Consider the following 20,147-nt stretch of genomic DNA (forward strand, 5'->3'; position numbering starts at 1 on the left):
AGTCCTTGGTAGCGGGCCACGTCTGTGGCACTGTATTATCCTCAAAGCGGGCAGAGAAGGTGTTTAGTTTTTATGGAAGCAAGACGTCGGTGTCCGTGACATGGCTGGTTTTCTTTTTGGAGTCCGTAATTGCCTGTAGACCCTGCCACATACGTCTCGTGCCTGAGCCGTTGAATCATGACTCCACTTTGTACCTATACCGACATTACGCTTGTTTGATTGCCTTGCAGAGGGAATAACTACACTGTTTATATTCGGCCATATTCCCAGTCATCTTTCCATTTTTAAATGCAGTGGTTCGCACTTTTCCGTTTTGTGCGAATGCCGCCATCTATCCACGGTTTCTGGTTAGGGTAGGTTTTAATAGTCACAGTGGGTACAACATCTACAATGCACTTCCTTAACTCACCGAATCAGCATATAAATCAATGTTATTCTCTGAGGCTGTCCGAAACATTTCCCAGTCCGCGTGATCAAAACAATCTTGAAGTGTGGATTTCGATTGGTCAGACCAGCGTTGAATAGTTCTAGTCACGGATACATCCTGTTTGAGTTTCTGCCTCTAGGACGGTAGGAGCCAAATCGAGTCGTGGTCGGATTTGCCGAAGGGTGGGCAGAGGAGGGCCTTGTATGCATCGCAGAAGTTAGAGTAGCAGTGATCCATTGTATTGCCTGCACGAGTGCTACAATCAATATGCTGATAGAATTTAGGTAGCCTTGTTCTCAAATTTGCTTTGTTAAAATCCCCAGCTACAATAAATGCAGCATCAGGATATATGGTTTCCAGTTTGCATCGAGTCCAGTGTAATTCCTTGAGGGCCGTTGTGGTATCGGCTTGAGGAGGGATATACACGGCTGTGAAAATAACCCAACGAGAATTCGTGGTCCTCATTTGATTGTAAGGAATTCTAGGTCAGGTGAACAAAAGGACCTGAGTTCCTGTATGTTGTTAAGAATACACCATGAGTCGTTAATTATGAAGCATACACCCCTGCCCTTCTTCCCAGAGAGATGTTTATTTCTGTTGGCGCAACGCATAAAGAATCCCGGTGGCTGTACCGACTCCGACAACATATCCCGAGAGCCATGTTTCTGTGAAACAGAGAATTTTACAATCCCGGATGTCTCTCTGGAAAGCAACCCTTGCCCTAATTTTGTCTACCTTGTTATCTAGAGAGTGGACTTTGGCGAGTAATATACTCGGAAGCGGTGGGCGGTGTGCACACCTTCGAAGTCTGACTAGGAGGCCGCCCCATCTACCTCTTCTGCGGCGACGTTGTTTTGGGTCGGCCTCTGGAATCAGACCCAATGTCCTGGGTGGTGGTGCGAACAAAGGATCCTCTACGGGAAAGTCATATTCCTGGTCGTAACGTTGGTAAATTGACGTCGCTCTGATATCCAATAGTTCTTCCCGATTGTATGTAATAACACTTAAGATTTTCTGGGCTAACAATGTAAGAAATAATACATAAAAACAAAGTACTGCATAGTTTCCTAAGGACTAGAAGCGAGGCAACCATCTCTGTCAGCACCGTCTTGCTCACTAATACCTACGTGTTTCAAGCAGACCACCATAGTCTCTGTGCGTCAATACATCACCATGAGAACATTGCCAACATTTCTTTTTTCTTTGATACGTTCTTCTGTCCTGCACCTGATAAGTTGGATGTGCATATTGTCGATTCTTTTTCAATCAAAGGATCTGAACATAAGACATTGCAAGTGTTATCAGTTTTGAAAATATAAAGTACTGTACCACTTGCATCTGGAAAATGTACCAAAGTGATTAAAAAAACGTATATTCTAAGGCATCTTTTTAACCCAGTAGGCCTACACCACCTGACTCCAAGGGTGAATTGTAAAACCTAGTCAATTACAAAAGTATGTAGATGACAGACAGTGATTTGATTATTATCTAATTATATTAGAGATGATCTGCTGGGTGTGAAAAAAATTATATAGTTCAATCCCATCAGATGAAATCAAGATTTCTTTGTCACATGCTTCGTAAACAACAGGTGTAAACTAACAGTGAAATGCTTATGTCCTTACGGACAATGCAGAGAGAAAAATAATAACTATTGGAATGAATACACAATGAGTAACAATAACATGCTCTTGCTCTGTTATATTACATTGTAGATACACAGGGTACCATGTGAGCCACCATCGTGTCAACGGTTATCCCACACTTAGCTCACTAAGTCCTCTATCCAGCTTCATAGTACACCCCTCAGGTGTCTGCCAGTCGAATACCCGTCACTTTCTAAAATGTAATATAACAGAGAGCAAGAGAGTTAGGCACAATGGGCAGGGGAACACATTTTTATTGGTAGACAGAAAAGCAGAACCGACAGTGGAAAAGACCGATGTACAGATGACATATCCAGTATAACATGTAAGAACCAAAATAGATACAAGACAGACAGAACCTTACTAGAGCAGATGCATTGCAGCATATTGTTCAGCTGTACGTGAATGGCTTTTAAGTACAAAAGATGAATCGTTTAAATATGGAGAGTAGATAGAAAGAAGTCTTACATCTCACAAACCCTGATTATGAAAAGTGTGGAGAGATATCTGTCAAACTACTATGCAGATACCCAATATGTACCAGTGTTAAAGGGACAACAAAAACAAAGTGTTGAACAAGGTCGTATTCATTAGGGCACACTGTTTCAAAACGTTTCAAGACTTTGTTGTAACGTCAAACGAAAGTGTTTCCTTTTGTACATTTTCAGATAGCTCATAGATAATTTTCTCAGCTACCAAACCTCCCAGTTTGACAGTTTTAAATACCCATGGGGGCCCAGTACAAACAAAATATGTTAATAAATAAAAGGTTGCACTCACTACTGTATGTCGCTCTGGAGAAGAGCGTCTGCTAGATGAGTCAAATGTAAATCAAAAGATAGAGACCCATCCAAGAGTTGTGCAAAAGTATCACTCCCAAAAATAATCAGTATGATACATTTCTAAATGTGTGTATACAAGTAACTCCAATTTAAACCATACTCTTAAGAGAGTGCCTGCTGGTGGTGATCATAACATCAGACAGTAAATTCAATGAGCTCATTCTGGGTGGAGCCATCCTGTGAATTCACCGACCTTTCAAGCATCTTACTTCAGAACACCCATGGCACCAGCGGGTGGCAGCAATGTGCTTAACATCACCCCTGTTATCTATGGCTACTTCCCAAATGGCAGCCTATTCTCTATTTAGTATGCTACTTTTGACCAAGGCCCATAGGAGGGCCCTGGTCAAAAGTAGAGCACTATGTAGGGAATAGGGTGCCATTTAGGACACCCTCCTATACTAGTCACACAGTATTTCATTTTATTCGCCCTATTATCCAAAGCGTTCTACCAACACCCTGTCTCCCTAGGAATCTCAATAGGCAACTAAAGGGTTAATGAATCTTAAGGTTATGTAAATCCTGCCAGAATGACAGCAAACCAATCTGTTTTTGTTTTACAAGGTAAAAATGCAAAACAATTTGCAGTGTTAAAACAAGGAATAGCAGCGCAGGAATACTAAAATCAAAAACGGTAGGATTCATCACAATTAAACAAAATGATACAGTATTTTACAGGAATGTATAAACATATCGCAATTACAGAAAAGCACAGCAATGGCAACAAAGATTCCAGATGTAACACGCCTATAGTTATTTACTAAGGATATACAGGAAACATTTCACAAGAGCTGTGTTTCCTGCTGGGTAGTTTCCCAGTCTGATCCCAATAGCCTATAGGGACACACGCCTATCTCAGGAAATGCCCTGTTTTTAATGTGTCCCATAGCCAACATGCCCTGTATACCTCTAGCCCAGAAAATATTCCCTCACTGGTGGAGGGTGTGGCAGGGGGGTCTTTGGGAGCAGGTCCCGATTACTGAGAGGGAGAAGCGGGCATGTCTTTGGGGACCAGAGTATCTGAAAGAAACAGGCAACTGCATCTTTGGGTTCAAGGCTCAGAAGACTTTAGAGCAACATGGATGTGTCTTTAGGGCAGTGGTTATGGTAGCCGAGATCGAGGTGTCGCTGTATCTTTGGGCTTCTGGCTCTGGGAGCTGAATTGGCGTAGTAGCTAGATGTTTCTTTGGGGCAGTGGTTATTATGGTGGGCTGAGACAGGAGTAATGTGTTGCTCATTTCTCAGTTTCCGCTGTACAGATCTACAGTGCTGGAGCTCAGGCCACGGCTCTCCTTTAGCCTGCTGATGCCTGGACCCTGAGAAAGAAAGAGAGACAAGAGGAGTTAGAGAGAGGGGCGCATCAATATATGCATCATAATTAAAGGAAAGAAGCTACCACACAAATAAAATAACATTTTATTTATCACATGCGCCGAATACAACTGGTGTAGACTTTACAATGAAATGCTTGTTTACGAACCTTTCCAAACAATGCAGAGTTTTAAAATTAATGATAAAAAAATGAAATAGTAACTAACATAAGAGGTATAAAATAAAATACACACGAATGGAGCTATATACAGGGAGTACCAGTACCAGATTAATGTATAGAGGTACGAGGTACTTAGAGGTAGATAGTGTATGTACATGAAGGCAGGGTAAAGTGACTAGCCATCTGGATAGATAAGAGTAAAATAAAGAACAGAGTAGCAGCAGCTAATGAGTGTAAGAGTGTGTGTGTGCTAATGTATTGCATATGTATGTTTGTTTGTGTTGTGTCTGTATGCATGTGTGTGCGTATGTGTTGTTTGAAAGTGTGAGGGATTTGTGTGGGAGTGACAGTGTGTGTGTGTGTATACAGATAGTTCGGGTACCATTGGTTGACTATTTAGCAGAAACTGTCTCTGAGCTTGTTGGTCTGAGAGCCGATGCTCCGGTACCATTTGCGAAGTATACAAAGAATCACTTTTATTACGAACATCTCAGCCTCACTGCTTTCATACCTTAATATATGCATATTACTGTAGCAGTCATATGGATCCCTAATTTCTACATCCCACAGAGCTACTAGACAGGGTCTCTTACCTGGAAGCCATCTAGGTCGCTGGCCTTGTTCAAGTAGTTCAGGGAGGCAGCTCTCTTCATGCTGTTGGAACACCCCCCAAAAAGGTTATTTTAAATGTAACCTTTATTTAACTAGGCAAGTCAGTTAAGAACAAATACTTATTTACAATGAAGACCCACCGGGGAACAGTGGGTTAACTGCCTTGTTCAAGGACAGAATGACAGATTTTCTCAAGCCAGACTTTTGCTAGGACTGTCTGGGAGTGGTCTGAGTGATGGACAAGCCTAGTGGGAGGGATATTTAACCTGAAAACTAGCGGTTATTGGCAGAGGATTGTAACTCTGTTATTGGTCTACTATTATGGTCTACTGTTGGTGACGTCTCCTGGCAAACCAAAACTCCTTGCCACCAAAACAGGCAGAAAATCCAGGTGGTCTTTTCATGAAATGAAAAAGATCTGAGTTCAATTGCATGGAATATTTGTGTATTTCCAAATATATTAAACTACTTGCATTTAAAAAAAAGTTGAAATATCCAAATGTGAAAGTAATTGAAATAGTATTGGAACCCAGGCCTGACGGACACAAGAGGTTGTTTGTGATCTGAGCAGGTGTCTGCTTGTGATCTGAACAGGTGTCTGCTTGTGATCTGAACAGGTGTCTGCTTGTGATCTGAACAGGTGTCTGCTTGTGATCTGAACAGGTGTCTGCTTGTGATCTGAACAGGTGTCTGCTTGTGATCTGAACAGGTGTCTGCTTGTGATCTGAACAGGTGTCTGCTTGTGATCTGAACAGGTGTCTGCTTGTGATCTGAACAGGTGTCTGCTTGTGATCTGAACAGGTGTCTGCTTTACCAGCTTTAGCAGATTTTGTCATGTTAATGTGAAAGTATGTTTCAGCTTGGCCAAGCATCTTGACACTGTTTTTTCCCATGACTTTCATCGAGTTCTTTTCATTAGGCACCAAACAGATGAAGTTGCAAAATGTTTTCTGCTGTGTGCCCTAAAGAACACGACTCGGTGACGGTGTTGTTCTTACTTGGTGCTGGTTCTGGTTGGTTCTGGAGGTCCATTGCCCTGTAGTTTTTTCACTAGTAGCTCGCTGCTTCTACGCAGGACGTCCCTTAGCTTCCCTAGGGAACCACTGCGCTGTAGCGCCCCACTACCATCCTGTAGATACACCCACACATCAATGACCCTACACATACTGTACACATATACAATCAAAACCAATCAGTAAACACGAAGACAACCACACATCAGGGACCCTATATACATATTAAAATGACACAATCAGCGCAAATCAGTCGACCTGCAGAAAACTCATTAAAAAAAGCTCAAAAGCTCATTAAGCTAGCAGGCACTTTCACAATCCACAGCCCAATCCACTCACTCCACATTGATTAAATAGATGTGGCATTACTGGGTTATCAGTTATTTTGTGTTCATTTCAGATTGAAGTTGACATGAATACGCTTGTGGCATAGGCCAATTAGTATTTCCTGTAGGCAGGGGATCCTTTTTTTAATTTTATAAACGTGGCCATCTTTATGGAATAGAGGTAAAAGGTACACAAGTGGAAGAGGTGTATGAATGTTTATTTCACTACAGAAGTGGTCTACAGTGGGCTCCACCTGTCAATCCATGCATCACTTTCATCCAGACGTGTCTGTCCCACAGAACAGGTCCCTCTGGATCCACTGGACACTTTTCACAGCACTTCGATATAAAAGTGATTTTCATAGCATTTTCACTAACCCTACCCTCGGTCTCGTAACCTGCTACGATAATTCTACTAACCTGCTGCGTACATTTTCATGACCAGGAAGATGTGCAGAGAGAAATGACACCTCACAAATTAAAAACTTTATTTGGGAATACCAAACAAGCATTGATGCAACAATCACAATGCAAGAAGAAATGGTAAACATTATGCAGTCCTACATTCTAAGATGGTGCTTATAGAGCTTGCCATGGAGTTTACTTCTGCGCTAGGAAACAGAAGTTCACACTATATAACATCAATTACAGGCAACTTTAATAATTAAATCAGCATTCCACTATAACAATAATACTGTTAGAAATACATGATGAACATTGTCATTTCTCTCCCTCTTTTTCAGTGTTGCTTGCATTCTTAAAAGTATGCTTTAGGGTTAGGAATGGCAAAGGACATTTCAAAAGCCTGTGTGATGAGTGCCTTATCAAATCCACAAAATATCATTACTACATTTACGCATAATATGGAAATTAGATTACATTCAGTTAGTTAAACACTTAAGATAATGATCTTAAACCAGCACTGACTATGGGTTTTGCGGTTCTAAAAGAGGTCTAGTCAAAATGGACAATGTTCACCTGTAATGAACTGTGTGATGTACGGGGTAGGGAAGGCAACATATTAAAACACACACATGCATGTTTCCTCAAAATGGCAACACTAATATGTCCTATAAATCGCAACACCAACATATTCAAAGGCAATATAAAAGCAGGCAATGAAGAGCCCACGTGGTCACTAACTTGCCCTTGGTCTCAGAGGTTAAACAAAATCTCCTTTGAAGGCAACAGATGTGCTGTTGCTTCGAAACAGGGATGTTTTGGTAACGTTACATGTTGGTTCTGTTACAGTAGCCTTTAACCAGATAATGTGCCACCATTCCCTTTTTGAAATGTAACCTATGCACGGTAAACAATAGGCCTACAGTATGTAAAATGCTATGCATCAAAGGAGGGGGAGCAGTCTAGCCGAGAAGAACTCGAGCTCTAGGGAAATTGAAGGTGACAAGGACAGTTTGCTTATAAAGCTGCTGTATTACACAGGCTGAAAATGCTGCAGTGTGTTTTAGTCCATCAAGACAAACAGGCAGCGGTTACTATAAGACCACATATTAGTAGTATAGTAGGTTGACATACCACCGCCTTCTTCGGCAGTCAATACACAGCAAGCATAATAAAAGTTGTAAATAAGAAGAAAAACACTCAATTAAAAATGAATAGGGAAAAAAATATATAAAAAGAGGATAAGTTTGAAACCCCAACATCCCCACTTTTGTCAGAGTTAGCCAACCTAACATACCAAAGTCATAAGCATTTATTACAATACAGTACCTTTTTAAAACTGCTCAGGCATATGGTTACACTTCAAAATGATGAAATTAACTTTAAGGAAGCAAATTCATATTTTAAGATACAGGCACCAAGTCTGTCAACTGCAGACCCCAAGCCATTTTGTATTTGATCACAGACTATTTTCACCTGCCAGCTGCTTACAGTCCTGGGAGTGTGCGTGTACGCTATAGAAGGCAAAGCCACTCCAACACAAATACAGACTGAGGCCAATGCAAAGCAACAGTGAAGTCCTGATGGGAGATGTAAGATGCAGACAGTCAAACCACAGCTATGTTGTGAGGGCAAAAGCACAGGTGTTGTCATGGTAACAGACTGGCGTTTTGGGCAGATGTTAAGGGCTGTGGGAGCAGTTGCAGGTCATTGTCCAAAACCACTCTGGCATTTCTGCTTTGCTCTGTGTTCCCAACGGGCCACCGTATTTCCAAACACTTACCCCTTCTATCATGCCATTATTAAATACAGTTGAATATTACAGATGCATGTTAGAAGAAGACTGAGGTGGAGAGAGAGAGAGAGAGAGAGAGAGAGTTGGTGAGTTTTAGAGGAGAATGTGATAGGCATGACTTCCTGTTATGGGAATAGGCAGAGAAAATTCTAACAAAGGAGCAAGACAGGGTTAGTGAAAGAAAAGGGTGAAAAGAGAAAGAGGGATCCGAGGGAAAAGGAAACCAAACATCCCAACGGTCGTCAGTACAGGGACAGAGGTGACAACAGGGAGCAGTCTCGCCGAGGACACCGGGAATGGCAGAGGAGGAGCTTTTCATTCGGTGGTAGGAGAGAAGAGAAGGCCAAAGGGAATCGACAAAAACATCCTTTACTATTTTGGTTGGGGGAGAGGAGAGAAGGATGGAGGAATAATCTTGATGTGGCTTAGGCCTGAAGGAAAGAGGAAAAACACACAAACAAACATATGATTAAAAAGCTCTGGGGTGGGGGCATCTTAATTATCCTAATGAGAAAAGACGTGACCTTGGCCAAATCTGCACTGCAGTATGATCTACTCTTGATGTAAAATAGAATCCATCTTAATTTGCATGGTATACATGTTTAAATAGAAAGGAAGCATGCTTATGTTGAGACTTATGTGGCTCTGCCTTCCTATTCGAAGCGCAGAAATAAATGTGTAGGCCTATGCGTTTATCGATGTACTTTTACAGCTTCACCATAAAATAGCAAATTAATGACTGGCAATCAAATCAAATCAAGTAGCCTTTCCGAACACATGGAATTCATCCACTGACCTAAATAGCCTGCAGCATCACAGCTGTGTTTTGTTTGATGAATGAATAAACAGTGGGCAGTTTCTGGATGGTGCTACAGCCTCCCTCCACCTACAGGGCTGGTCAGTGATGCTACTATTGTGTCTGTGTGCAGTCAGTCACTGTGACTCAGCTGTTTGCTGTACCGTCTCTGTGGGTGGACTTGGCACAGCGAGCCCAGCCAGTGACGGTGCACTGCAGACTGAAGGGCATTTGCAAGCATCAGCACTTCAGCAGCACAGTCATCGAACTAACAAATTGAGAGGCTGGGTAAAGAGAGAGGTGTCTGTACTGACCATGGCTAATACACCTGGAAATCTATCCATCTCTCTATACATATGATATACTGCTGTGAAGAAACCAGCAGTGGCACAAGAGAGGAATATGTATAGGCCTGATCATATGAATGCAGGACAGCTAATTGTTATGAACATATCTTAAATTGTAATGAATAAACATTTTTGTTATAGATATGTTAGATAGTCTACCTTATGTTATGTTAAGTGATAACAGCCCAAATTGTAACCCCCACCCCCTACCTTATAATACATGATATAATAACTCTGATATTCTAGTCTGTTTTCTGACATAATGACCCCGCCCCAACCCCCCCCCCCCAAGCTTTGGTCCAACCTTAGTAGAATGCCGGAATCAAGAGGAAGAGTACAATCCACTGAATGAAGGAGGAACATTTGATGGACAGGCTGATTGGTTGCCATGGCAAGGGTAATCATCAAAAGGGTAGGTTAGTAGTTGCACAAACAGAAAGAGAAGGGAACTTGAAGAGGATGACATGCATAGACGATGCAAAAAAGGCACCTACATCACAAGCACATTCAAATCATGCATTTTTCACAGGCACACATACTGAGACAAGTTCTTCATAACTACAGGATACGACCACAACACCTGCTTCCATGCTGCACAGAAAATCCCCACTACCCTCCGTGTACCGCTCTCGACCACTTGTTCAACACAGTGAGAAAGGAGTAAGGATGTAAGAGGGAAGGGACCTTGCGCCAACAATGCTGTTTTTAGCATACTTGTATTTTGTCATAACTGGTAATGCAGTAAATAGGCTATTCAATATACACTGAGTATACCAACCATTAAGAACACATTCCTAATATTGAGTTGCACCCCCCCCCCTCTTTTGCCCTTAGAACAGCCTCAATTCGTCTGGGCATGGACTCCACAAGGTGTCAAAAGCGTTCCACAGGGATGCTGGCCCATGTTAACTCCAATGCTTCCCACAGTTGTGTCAAGTTGGCTGGATGTCCTTTGGGTGGTGGACCAGTCTTGATACACGTGAAACTGTTGAGCGTGGAAAAACCCAGCAGCGTTGCAGTTCTTGACACAAACCGGTGCGCCTGGCACCTACTACCATACCCCATTCAAAAGGCACTTTTGTCTTGCCCATTCACCCTCTGAATGGCACACATACACAATCCGTCTCAATTGTCTCAAGGCCTTCCCTTTATCTACACTGATTGAAGTGGATTTAACAAGTGACATCAATAAGGGATCATGGGCATACCAGGTGAAAACTACGCCATGGAACGCGGTGTCCCTAATGTTTTGTATCCTCAGTGAGTCACACACTAGCCTTTACACTGCACAAAGGAGTCAGAATCCAGAAGACAAGATCACGTTTCAACAAACCAACTGTATTGCACTTCGAACGATTCAAAGTGAAAGACCTCTGACCTATTGACCCAAGAGGGGCCAAAAAAGTTCTCTAATAAAAAAAGACACAGCTTATGAATCAATGTAGGTGACGAACTGGTAGTAAGTACCACACCAGAATTATACATGGAAGTGATGAGCATCCCATACTCAAAATGAGTTAAGAAAACAGCATAATTATGCTTAGAAGGAACCTTTTATTGTAGAATTTGACATGCTCTTACAGTTGTACATGTATGAAATATTGATTGATTCTCTATTCATGCTTTCATTGCAACGGATGGACGGAATTGAATCTGAAGAGTTTCCCCCTTGATTGCCATTGATATTATTTCAACAGCTATGGCCATCACAAGGATGATAAACGCGAGCATTCACCAACCAAGATTTACCTTGAGGAGACCCGGCACAAACCTCAATAAATGTATGGGCTGCTGTGAACCTCATTGGACAACTTAATAGTGTGATCTATCAAAATCAATTTGTAGCAATCTCATTGGCAGAACTCAAGCGGATGCGTGAGCTTTGTCATCTTCTTACAAGATCATTAATTACACCTATGTGAACGGTCTGATATGGTACTAGGTCCGCAGAATTCCTGTAGGAGACTGAATCTTGGCAAATGGAAAACATATATTTTTAAAACCCTCTGCATATTCTAATAATTGAGTTCAGACTGTGATAGCAAGCATCATATTTGTTCAGCCATCATACACGATTCAACAAATATATACTCTACCCTTCTTCAAAAGATCAATTCCAGATCCGAAAATAATGACATGAACATATGCGGAAGATAACGGAGAGGATTATGATGACACGTGAATCAGCCGCAGCACAGCAGGTGGTTAATGGGTAATGTAGTGCAGTTCAAACCAACGGAACACAACACGTTAAATATTGCTGGCCTGTGTTAAAAAGGTGAGCCTCGCAGCCTAGCAGTTGTGGAACATGCGCGTTTGGGAGGGGTGCAGTGAGGAGTGGCTGGGTGTGCTAGTGAAAGAAGGAGGCACAGACTCAGACTGGGGATTTCAGGGCAGTACCAGAGAAGGGCATCCCAAATACCACCCTACAGTGTGTCCCCTATACTCATTTGGCTAAATCACATATATAAAACTGGTAAAGTATATATATATATATATATATATATATATATATATATATATATATATATATATATATATATATATATATATATATATATATATATATATATATATATATATATATATATATATATACTTTACCAGTTTTATATATGTGATTTAGCCAAATGAGTATATATATATATATATATATACTTTACCAGTTTTATATATGTGATTTAGCCAAATGAGTATATATATATATATATATATATATACACAGTATCAGTCAAAAGTTTGGACACCTACGCATTCAAGAGTTTCTTTATTTTAACTATTTTCTACATTGTAGAATAATACTGAAGACATCAAAAATATGAAATAACATGTTTTCGCTTTGCCATTCTGGGGTATTGTGTAGATTGCAAAGTATTTTTTTTATTTCATCAATTTTAGAATAAGGCTGTATGTAAAGTGACCAAATGTGGAAAAGTCAAAGACTATTTATATATTTTTAAGGATGGTAAAACGTTGACCTTCAATTGGCGGACAGATAGCCTTACATTCTCTTGCAAAATGTCTTGATAAACTTGGGAATTCATTTTTCTGTCGATGATTGCAAGCTGTCCAGGCCCTTAGGTAGCAAACTGACCCAAACCATGATGCTCCCTCCGCCATACTTTAGAGTTTGGATGAGGTTTTGATGTTGGTGTGCTGTGCTTTTTTTTCTCCTCACATAGTGTTGTGTGTTCCTTCCAAACAACTCAACTTTAGTTTAATCTGTCCATAGAATATTTTCCAGGTGCACTTTTGCAAACTTCAACTTTTGAACAGCAGTGGCTTTTTCCGTGGTGTCCTCCCATGAACACCATTCTTGTTTAGTGTTTTACGTATCGTATACTCGTCAACAGAGATGTTAGCATTCAACTGAAATGTGTCTTCCACGTTTAACCCAACCCCTCTGAATCAGAGAGGTGCAGGGGACTGCCTTAAATCGACATCCATGTCATCGGCGCCCGGGGAACAGTGAGGGCCCTGGCGGAGTGGTGCCAGGAAAATAACCTCTCCCTCAACGTCGACCAAATGAAGGAGCTGATCGTGGACTTCAGGAAAGAGCAGAGGGAGCACGCCCCTATCCACATCGACAGAAGAAGGTGGAAAGCTTCACATTCCTCGGCGTACACATCACTGACAATCTGAAATGGTCCACCCACACAGACAGTGTGGTGAAGAAGGCGCAAGAGCCTCTTCAACCTCAGGAGGCTGAAGAAATTAGGCGTGGTCCCTAAGAAACTTTTACAGATGCACAACTGAGAGCATCCTGTCGGGCTGCATCATCAAATGCACCGCCCGCAACCGCAGGCCTCTCCATAGGGTGGTGCGGTCTGCCCAACGCATCACCGGGGGCACACTGCCTGTCCTCCAGGACACCTATAGCACCCGATGTCACAGGAAGGCCAAAAAGATCATCAAGTACAACAACCCCCCGGGCCAGAGCCTGTCCAACCCGCAATCATCCAGAAGGCGAGGTGCATCAAAGCTGTGACTGAGAGACTGAAAAACAGCTTCCATCTCAAGGTCATCAGGCTGTTAAATAGCCATCACTAGCCGGCTTCCACCCGGTTACTTAACCCTGCACCTTAGAGGCTGCTGCCCTTTATACATAGAATCACTGGCCACTTTAATAATGGAACATTAGTCACTTGAACAATGTTTACATACGGCTTTACTCAAGTATATACTGTATTCTACTCTACTGTATTTTAGTCAATGTCACTCCGACATTGCTCATCCTAATATTTATATGTATTTCTTAATTCCATGATTTTACTTTTAGATTTGTGTATTGTTAGATACTACTAGGGGTGGCAGGTAGCCTAGTGGTTAGAGCATTGGGTTGTTGGATCGAATCCCCGAGCTGACAAGGTAAAAATCTGTCGTTCTGCCCCTGAACAAGGCAGTTAACCCACTGTTCCTAGGCTGTCATTGTAAATAAGAATTTGTTCTTAACCGACTTGCCTAGTTAAATAAAGGTGAAATAAAAAATGTTTATGTGACCAATAAAATAAAATTTGATAACTGCCTTGCTCAGGGGCAGAACGACTTATTTTTTACCTTGACAGCTCGGGGATTCGGTCCAACAACCTTCCGGTTACTGGCCCAACACTTCTACCCGCCAGGCTACCTGCCACCCCTATACTAATCAAGCTGTGAGCCATCAGATTGACACATTAGCTAGGCGTCAGCCTGGTGAATTAGCCTGGTGAATTCTGTAAAAAGGGATTCTGCCTGCCCAGGATGCCCCAGAGTGAACCTGTGCCATTTGTTTCTCTCCTATTTAAGCAACATCGGCAACATTTAACAAAACTGTTGGATTTTAAAACGAGAAATAAAATACTTCAACAAGCGCCACCCAAAAAATGTAACACATACAAAGCCAGCAGTTAAAATGAACAGGAGTTACACATCAGGTTATGCCAGCACTCAATCAGCTTTGTGCCTTTCCAAAAAGGATTTACAGGTGACGCTTTGGTGAGGACAGGGCAATAATACAGAGCTGGCTGACTGATACAGTATATATATATCTGGAATAGAATTCCTTATAGATGCATCTCCAGGACCAGGGGTGAACAGCCTTGATTGCCTTGCACACATACTGTACTACTGATGACACTGTCAGCCTCCCAAATGTTTCATGCTTCACACAAAATGTGCGCTTCAGGCGACGGTACACTCCCTCTCATGGATTTAACTCCCTGCAGCAAATGCTTACACACCAATCCAATGCTTTTAAATCCATGATAGGTAGTGCGCAAGTACACACTTCGGGAAAAGTGTGTAGAATTGGTACACAACCACTGTATGCAGTGTGCAGTGTTTAAGATTAGGGCTGCGGGGGGTGTGCAACCTGTACCAGCCCATCAGCGTACTGTGTATAACTGCTCTGTCCATCATTAAGGCCACCGGAATTTAGGGGACTGAATAAATTGATGTGGATTTGTACTCACCCCGTTCCACTCTACGCCCATACTCACTTCCTCGACGGTCTCAGAGCCGCTCTCGTACTTGACGCTGGACAGGCTGTCCCGGCTCCTCCGCCTCTCCCTGTCCCCCTCGCCATCCTTTAAGATCTCCACCACACGTGTCTGTTGGATGGGGTCTATGCCCTGGGGGAGGTACCAAAGACAGGCGCCACAGACACACACACAGACAAATACACACAAACAAACAAACAAACACATGCATACACACGCAAACCCACACTTTAAGAAATCACTAACCTTGAACAATTAAATGGCTAGCTAGTGCATTCTGGTATAGTTCGGCTGTGAAATTAGAGTGGAATTACAGGGGGTGCTATGTGATATTTGTTCCACTGCCTCAGGCATTCTGCTGGTGCATGGAGACAATGGAGCCACTACAGAGACATGGACACCACAATGACAGTTACATGAGAGTGATGTTAGTAGGGATACATGGAGACTATTGACAGTTCCTGTTATAATTAAACCACTTACTGTGTTGATCTGCATCCAAAGCATGGTAGAGAGAGGAAAAAATTGGATGAGATTCTTTGCCCATACTATGAGCAGGTAATGCATACTGTACCAACTTACGCAATAGATGTGCACTAATGGTTTATTGGTATATGAGGAAATATTTATTCAAATCATACAAGTATTCAAGTATCACAAAAGCATTGTAGCTTTAGGCATATACAGTGACTATAGAAAGTCTACATGCCCTCAAACTTTTTTCACATTTTGGGATTGAGATAGATTGAATTTGATTTTTTTGTCATTGATCTACACCAAATACTCCATAATGTCAAAGTGATTTATTTTTTTTTTTAAACTAAAGTAGTCATTTCATAAGTATTCACCTCCTTTGTTTAGACAAGACTAAATTAGTTCAGCGGTCAAATGTGGCTTCAATTATTTTTTTCCGCATATGTTGATGTTGGGGTGGTGCTGGAGATGACGAATATGAAGCTGGCATTTTTTTTCACATTTCCCTTTAACAAATCACAAGCTATATGTATTGACCGTGTGAAATAGAGATTGACGTGATCGTTGAATGACTAACCCTTGCTCTGTCCCCCATACAACAACTGTAAGGTCCCTTGAATATCAAGCACATTCAACTACAAAGACGAGGGAGCTTTTCGATGGGTAACAATAAATCCGACATTGAATATATCTTCAAGCATGGTCAAGTAAATAATTATGCTGTGGTGATGTATTAAACCACCCGGACACATCAGTGATGTCACCATGAGACCATTGGTAATTTTAAAACAGCTACAGAGTTCAACGGCTGTGATGGGAGAAAAGTGAATATGAATCAACACATTGTGACTCCAAAATAATGACCTAAATGACACAGTGAAAAGAATCCAAAATATCTCAAAACAAGGCACTAAATTAATACTACATTAAACAGGGAAAGGGAATAAACTTTTTCTAAATGCAAATCCTTATGTTTGGGGCAAATCCAACAACACTGAGTAACTACCTATTTACAGTGTTTTCGAAGCATGGTGGTAGATGAATCATGGTATGGGTATGTTTGACATCGGCAAAGCCTGGGGAGTTTTTCAGGATAAAAAATATACTTGGAGGCAAGCACAGGCTAAATCCAGAGGAAAACCTGCTTCAGTCTGCTTTACACCAGACACTGGGAGAGGAATTCACCTTTCAGCAGGACAACCTACAACAAAGCCAAATCTACACGGTTTCTTACCAAGAAGAAAGGGAATATTCCTGATTTGACCATTTACTCTTTTCACTAAAATCTGCTTGAAAATCTATGGCAAGCCTTGAAAATTGCAGTCTAGCCATGATCCCAACCCCTTGACAGAGCTTAAAGAATTTTGAAAATAATACTTGGCAAATATTGCACAATACAGGTGTGCAAAGCTCTTATGAGACTTACCCAAGAAGACTTACAGCTGTAATCGCCGCCAAAGGTGTTCCTAACATGCATCGACTCAGGGGCGTGATAACTTATCTAATCAAAGTATATTCATGTTTTATTTTTTCATTCAACTTTTAGAAATATTTAAATGTTTCATCCACTTTGGAATTAGAGCGTATTTTGTGTAGATTGTTGACAAAAAAATTACAATTAAACCCATTTTAATCCCTCTGTGTCCTGAGTTAACAGTGTCATCCGTGGTCATTTGTGTACATTATACACTGTGTGAGTATTTATAGCTACAGTATTATCCTGACCTGCTTGCGGGACCTCATGGCACACTCCTCCAGGGTCTCAGCGGCCTCTAGCTTGCCCTGTCGGCGGTACAGAGCTCCCAGGTTTCTCAAGGTGGTGTTCACTGTCGGGCTAGAGGGCCGACAGACACAGCAGTGGTCACTCATAATCATGACAGGTGTGTGTGCAGTAGGCTACACCGTAGGTTTGCAAGTTCAGAACATGAGATGGATCTCTTTTAATAACGCTATGCATAATTGACAAAACTACATTGCCCTGTTATATTGAAACCTTTGAAATACATCATCTCAATATCTGTTTGAAAAGGGACAAGACTAATGACTTAATGTGTTGTCTCAGCTAAGTCATCACAATCCGTGGCTCTTGGCTCACCTGTTCACTTTGCAGGCCTTGTACCAGCCTCCATACTCGCCGTACGGGGTGTTGTCTCTGTGCTTGCCCTGGAATCAAATCAAAGTTATTGGTCGCATACACAGATTTTCCAATGTTATCGCAGGTGCAGCAAAATGCTTATGTTTCTATCTCCAACAGTGTAGTAATTAAAAGAGAGAAGGAGAGACGAATGGAAGTGGAACTTCAGACAGTAACTATAACATTCGTGCTGTTATACAGGTAGGTGTTATAGAGCTCCACCTAGTATGGCCTTAGGTACACATGTGAGATCAGAGTAGGTAAATACACAAAACCCACCTTACTCATCTCCTCTCTCTCTTCGGCGTGCATCCAGATGGGTTTGTTCTCAGCTGCAGATAAAGACAGAGGAGAGGTGTTCTGTACAAAGTTGTCAGGCTGACCACAAACAGACATATACAGTGCCTTCTGAATACTTTCCGACCGCTTGACTTTTCCAACTTATTCTGAAATGGATTCAATAAAAAAAAAAATTCAGCAATCTACACACAATACCCCATAATGACAAAGCAAAAACAGTGTTACACACACACAGTTCAGACCCTTTGCTATGAGACTCAGAATTGAACTCTGGTGCATCCTGTTTGCATTGATCAACATTGAGATGTTCTTACAACTTGATTGGAGTCCACCTGTGGTACATTTAATTGATTGGACATGATTTAGAAAAGCACACACCTGTCTATATAAGTTCCCACAGTTGACATCGCATATCAGAGCAAAAACCAAGCCATGAAGTCAAAGGAATTGTCCAGAGAGCTAAGAGACAGGATCGTGTTGAGGAACAGATCTGGGGAAGGGTACCAGAACATTTCTGCAGTATTGCAGGTCCCCAAAAAACACAGTGGCCTCCATCATTCTTAAATGAAAGAAGTTTGGAACTACCAAGATTCTTCCTAGAGCTGGCCGCCCGGCTAAACTGAGCAATCGGGGGAGATGGGCCTTGGCCAGGGAGGTGACCAAGAACCCGATGGACACTGACAGAGCTCCAGAGTTCCTATGTGGAGATGGGAGAACTTTCCAGAAGGACAACCATCTCTGCAGCACTCCACCAATCAGGCCTTTATGGTAGAGTGGTCAGACGGAAGCCACTCCTCAGTAAAAGGCACATGCCAGCCCACTTGGAGTTTGCCAAAAGACACCGAAAGACTATGAGAAACAAGATTATCTTGAACCCTTTGGCCTGAATGCCAAGCGTCCTGTCTGGAGGAAACCTGGTACCATCCCTACGGTGTAGCATGGTGGTGGCAGCATCATGCTATTGCAATGTTTTTCAGCGGCAGGGACTGTGAGACTAGTCAGGAGCGAGGCAAAGATGAACGGAGCAAAGTCCAGAGAACTCCTTGATGAAAACCTGCTCCAGAGCGCTCAGGACCTCAGACTGGGGCGAAGGTTTACCTTCCAACAGGACAACGACCCTAAGCACACAGCCAAGACAACGCAGAAGTGGCTTTGGGACAATTCTCCGAAGGTCCCAGCCAGAGCCCGGACTTGAACATCTCTGAAGAGTACTGAAAATAGCTCTGCAGCGATGCTCCCCATCCAACCTGACAGCGCTTGAGAGGATCTGCAGAGAGAAACGTGAGAAACTCCCCAAATACAGGTGGGCCAAGCTCATTGCATCATACCCAGAAGACTTGAAGCTGTAATCGCTGCCAAAAGGTGCTTCAACAAAGCACTAAGTAAAGGGTCAGAATATACTTAAGTAAATGTGATATTTCCCCCCCCAAAAATTATACATTTGTAAAAATGTCTAAAAAGCCATTTTTGCTTTGTCATTATGGGGTACTGTGTGTAGATTGACGAGGGGGGGGGGGAGACACGATTTAATCAATTTCAGAATAAGGCTGTACCGTAACAAAGTGGAGACAGTCTAGGGGTCTGAAAACTTTCAGAATGCACTGTATATGCTCTGAGGACCAGGCAGTGCACCTCTCATTTCTATTCTTTAAAGTGTGTGACGCAGCATTCTTCAGATGGAATAAAAGTTGTCATTTTAAAGTGTCATTGTTTCAAACCTATAGGTATTCTGAACTATTAATAATCAAGAATTGGGACTTTCACAAGAAATTGACAGTACCATTAACATTTCTCCTAGATGAAATGTAACCTGCTAAATACAGTTTCTCTCATTGAAACTAGACCAATCAAGTAAGTTATTTTGCAAGCTGAGACAGAGGTCACAAATACACCCCATTTTAAGAATAAAAAGACAAAGATAATATATGACACATGGTAAAATTGATATACTCCACCTACTGTGTCTAAACTTCACGAAACCAACAGAAACAAAGAGTTGCCTTGTCCCAATTCATGAACAAGCCTTGAGGCAATTTCGAGAATCCACTAAACTCTTTTAGTTTT

General features: G+C 41.9%; 1 protein-coding gene across 7 annotated transcripts in view; it reads right to left on the reverse strand.

The window, feature by feature from the left end:
• Positions 1-2,309: 2,309 nt before the first annotated feature.
• The window catches only part of LOC129836042 (kinesin light chain 1-like), a 44,625-nt gene continuing 26,787 nt past the window's right edge, over positions 2,310-20,147 (reverse strand). For 3 of the 7 annotated variants that reach the window (XM_055901788.1, XM_055901785.1, XM_055901786.1), the window contains exons 10-17: positions 18,063-18,115; positions 17,745-17,812; positions 17,375-17,483; positions 15,659-15,667; positions 15,149-15,307; positions 6,018-6,148; positions 5,001-5,061; positions 2,310-4,231 (exon numbers count right to left, since the gene is read on the reverse strand). In XM_055901788.1, the coding sequence (XP_055757763.1) occupies positions 4,157-4,231; positions 5,001-5,061; positions 6,018-6,148; positions 15,149-15,307; positions 15,659-15,667; positions 17,375-17,483; positions 17,745-17,812; positions 18,063-18,115 (665 nt within the window). In that variant the 3' untranslated portion in view covers positions 2,310-4,156. Of the gene's footprint in view, positions 4,232-5,000; positions 5,062-6,017; positions 6,149-6,832; positions 8,987-15,148; positions 15,308-15,658; positions 15,668-17,374; positions 17,484-17,744; positions 17,813-18,062; positions 18,116-20,147 lie in introns of those variants that run through there. The other 4 variants (XM_055901790.1, XM_055901789.1, XM_055901791.1 and 1 more) reach the window with 3 other exon arrangements.

This window comes from Salvelinus fontinalis, chromosome 37 (assembly GCF_029448725.1).
Source record: "Salvelinus fontinalis isolate EN_2023a chromosome 37, ASM2944872v1, whole genome shotgun sequence".
Classification (NCBI taxonomy): Eukaryota; Metazoa; Chordata; class Actinopteri; order Salmoniformes; family Salmonidae; genus Salvelinus; species Salvelinus fontinalis.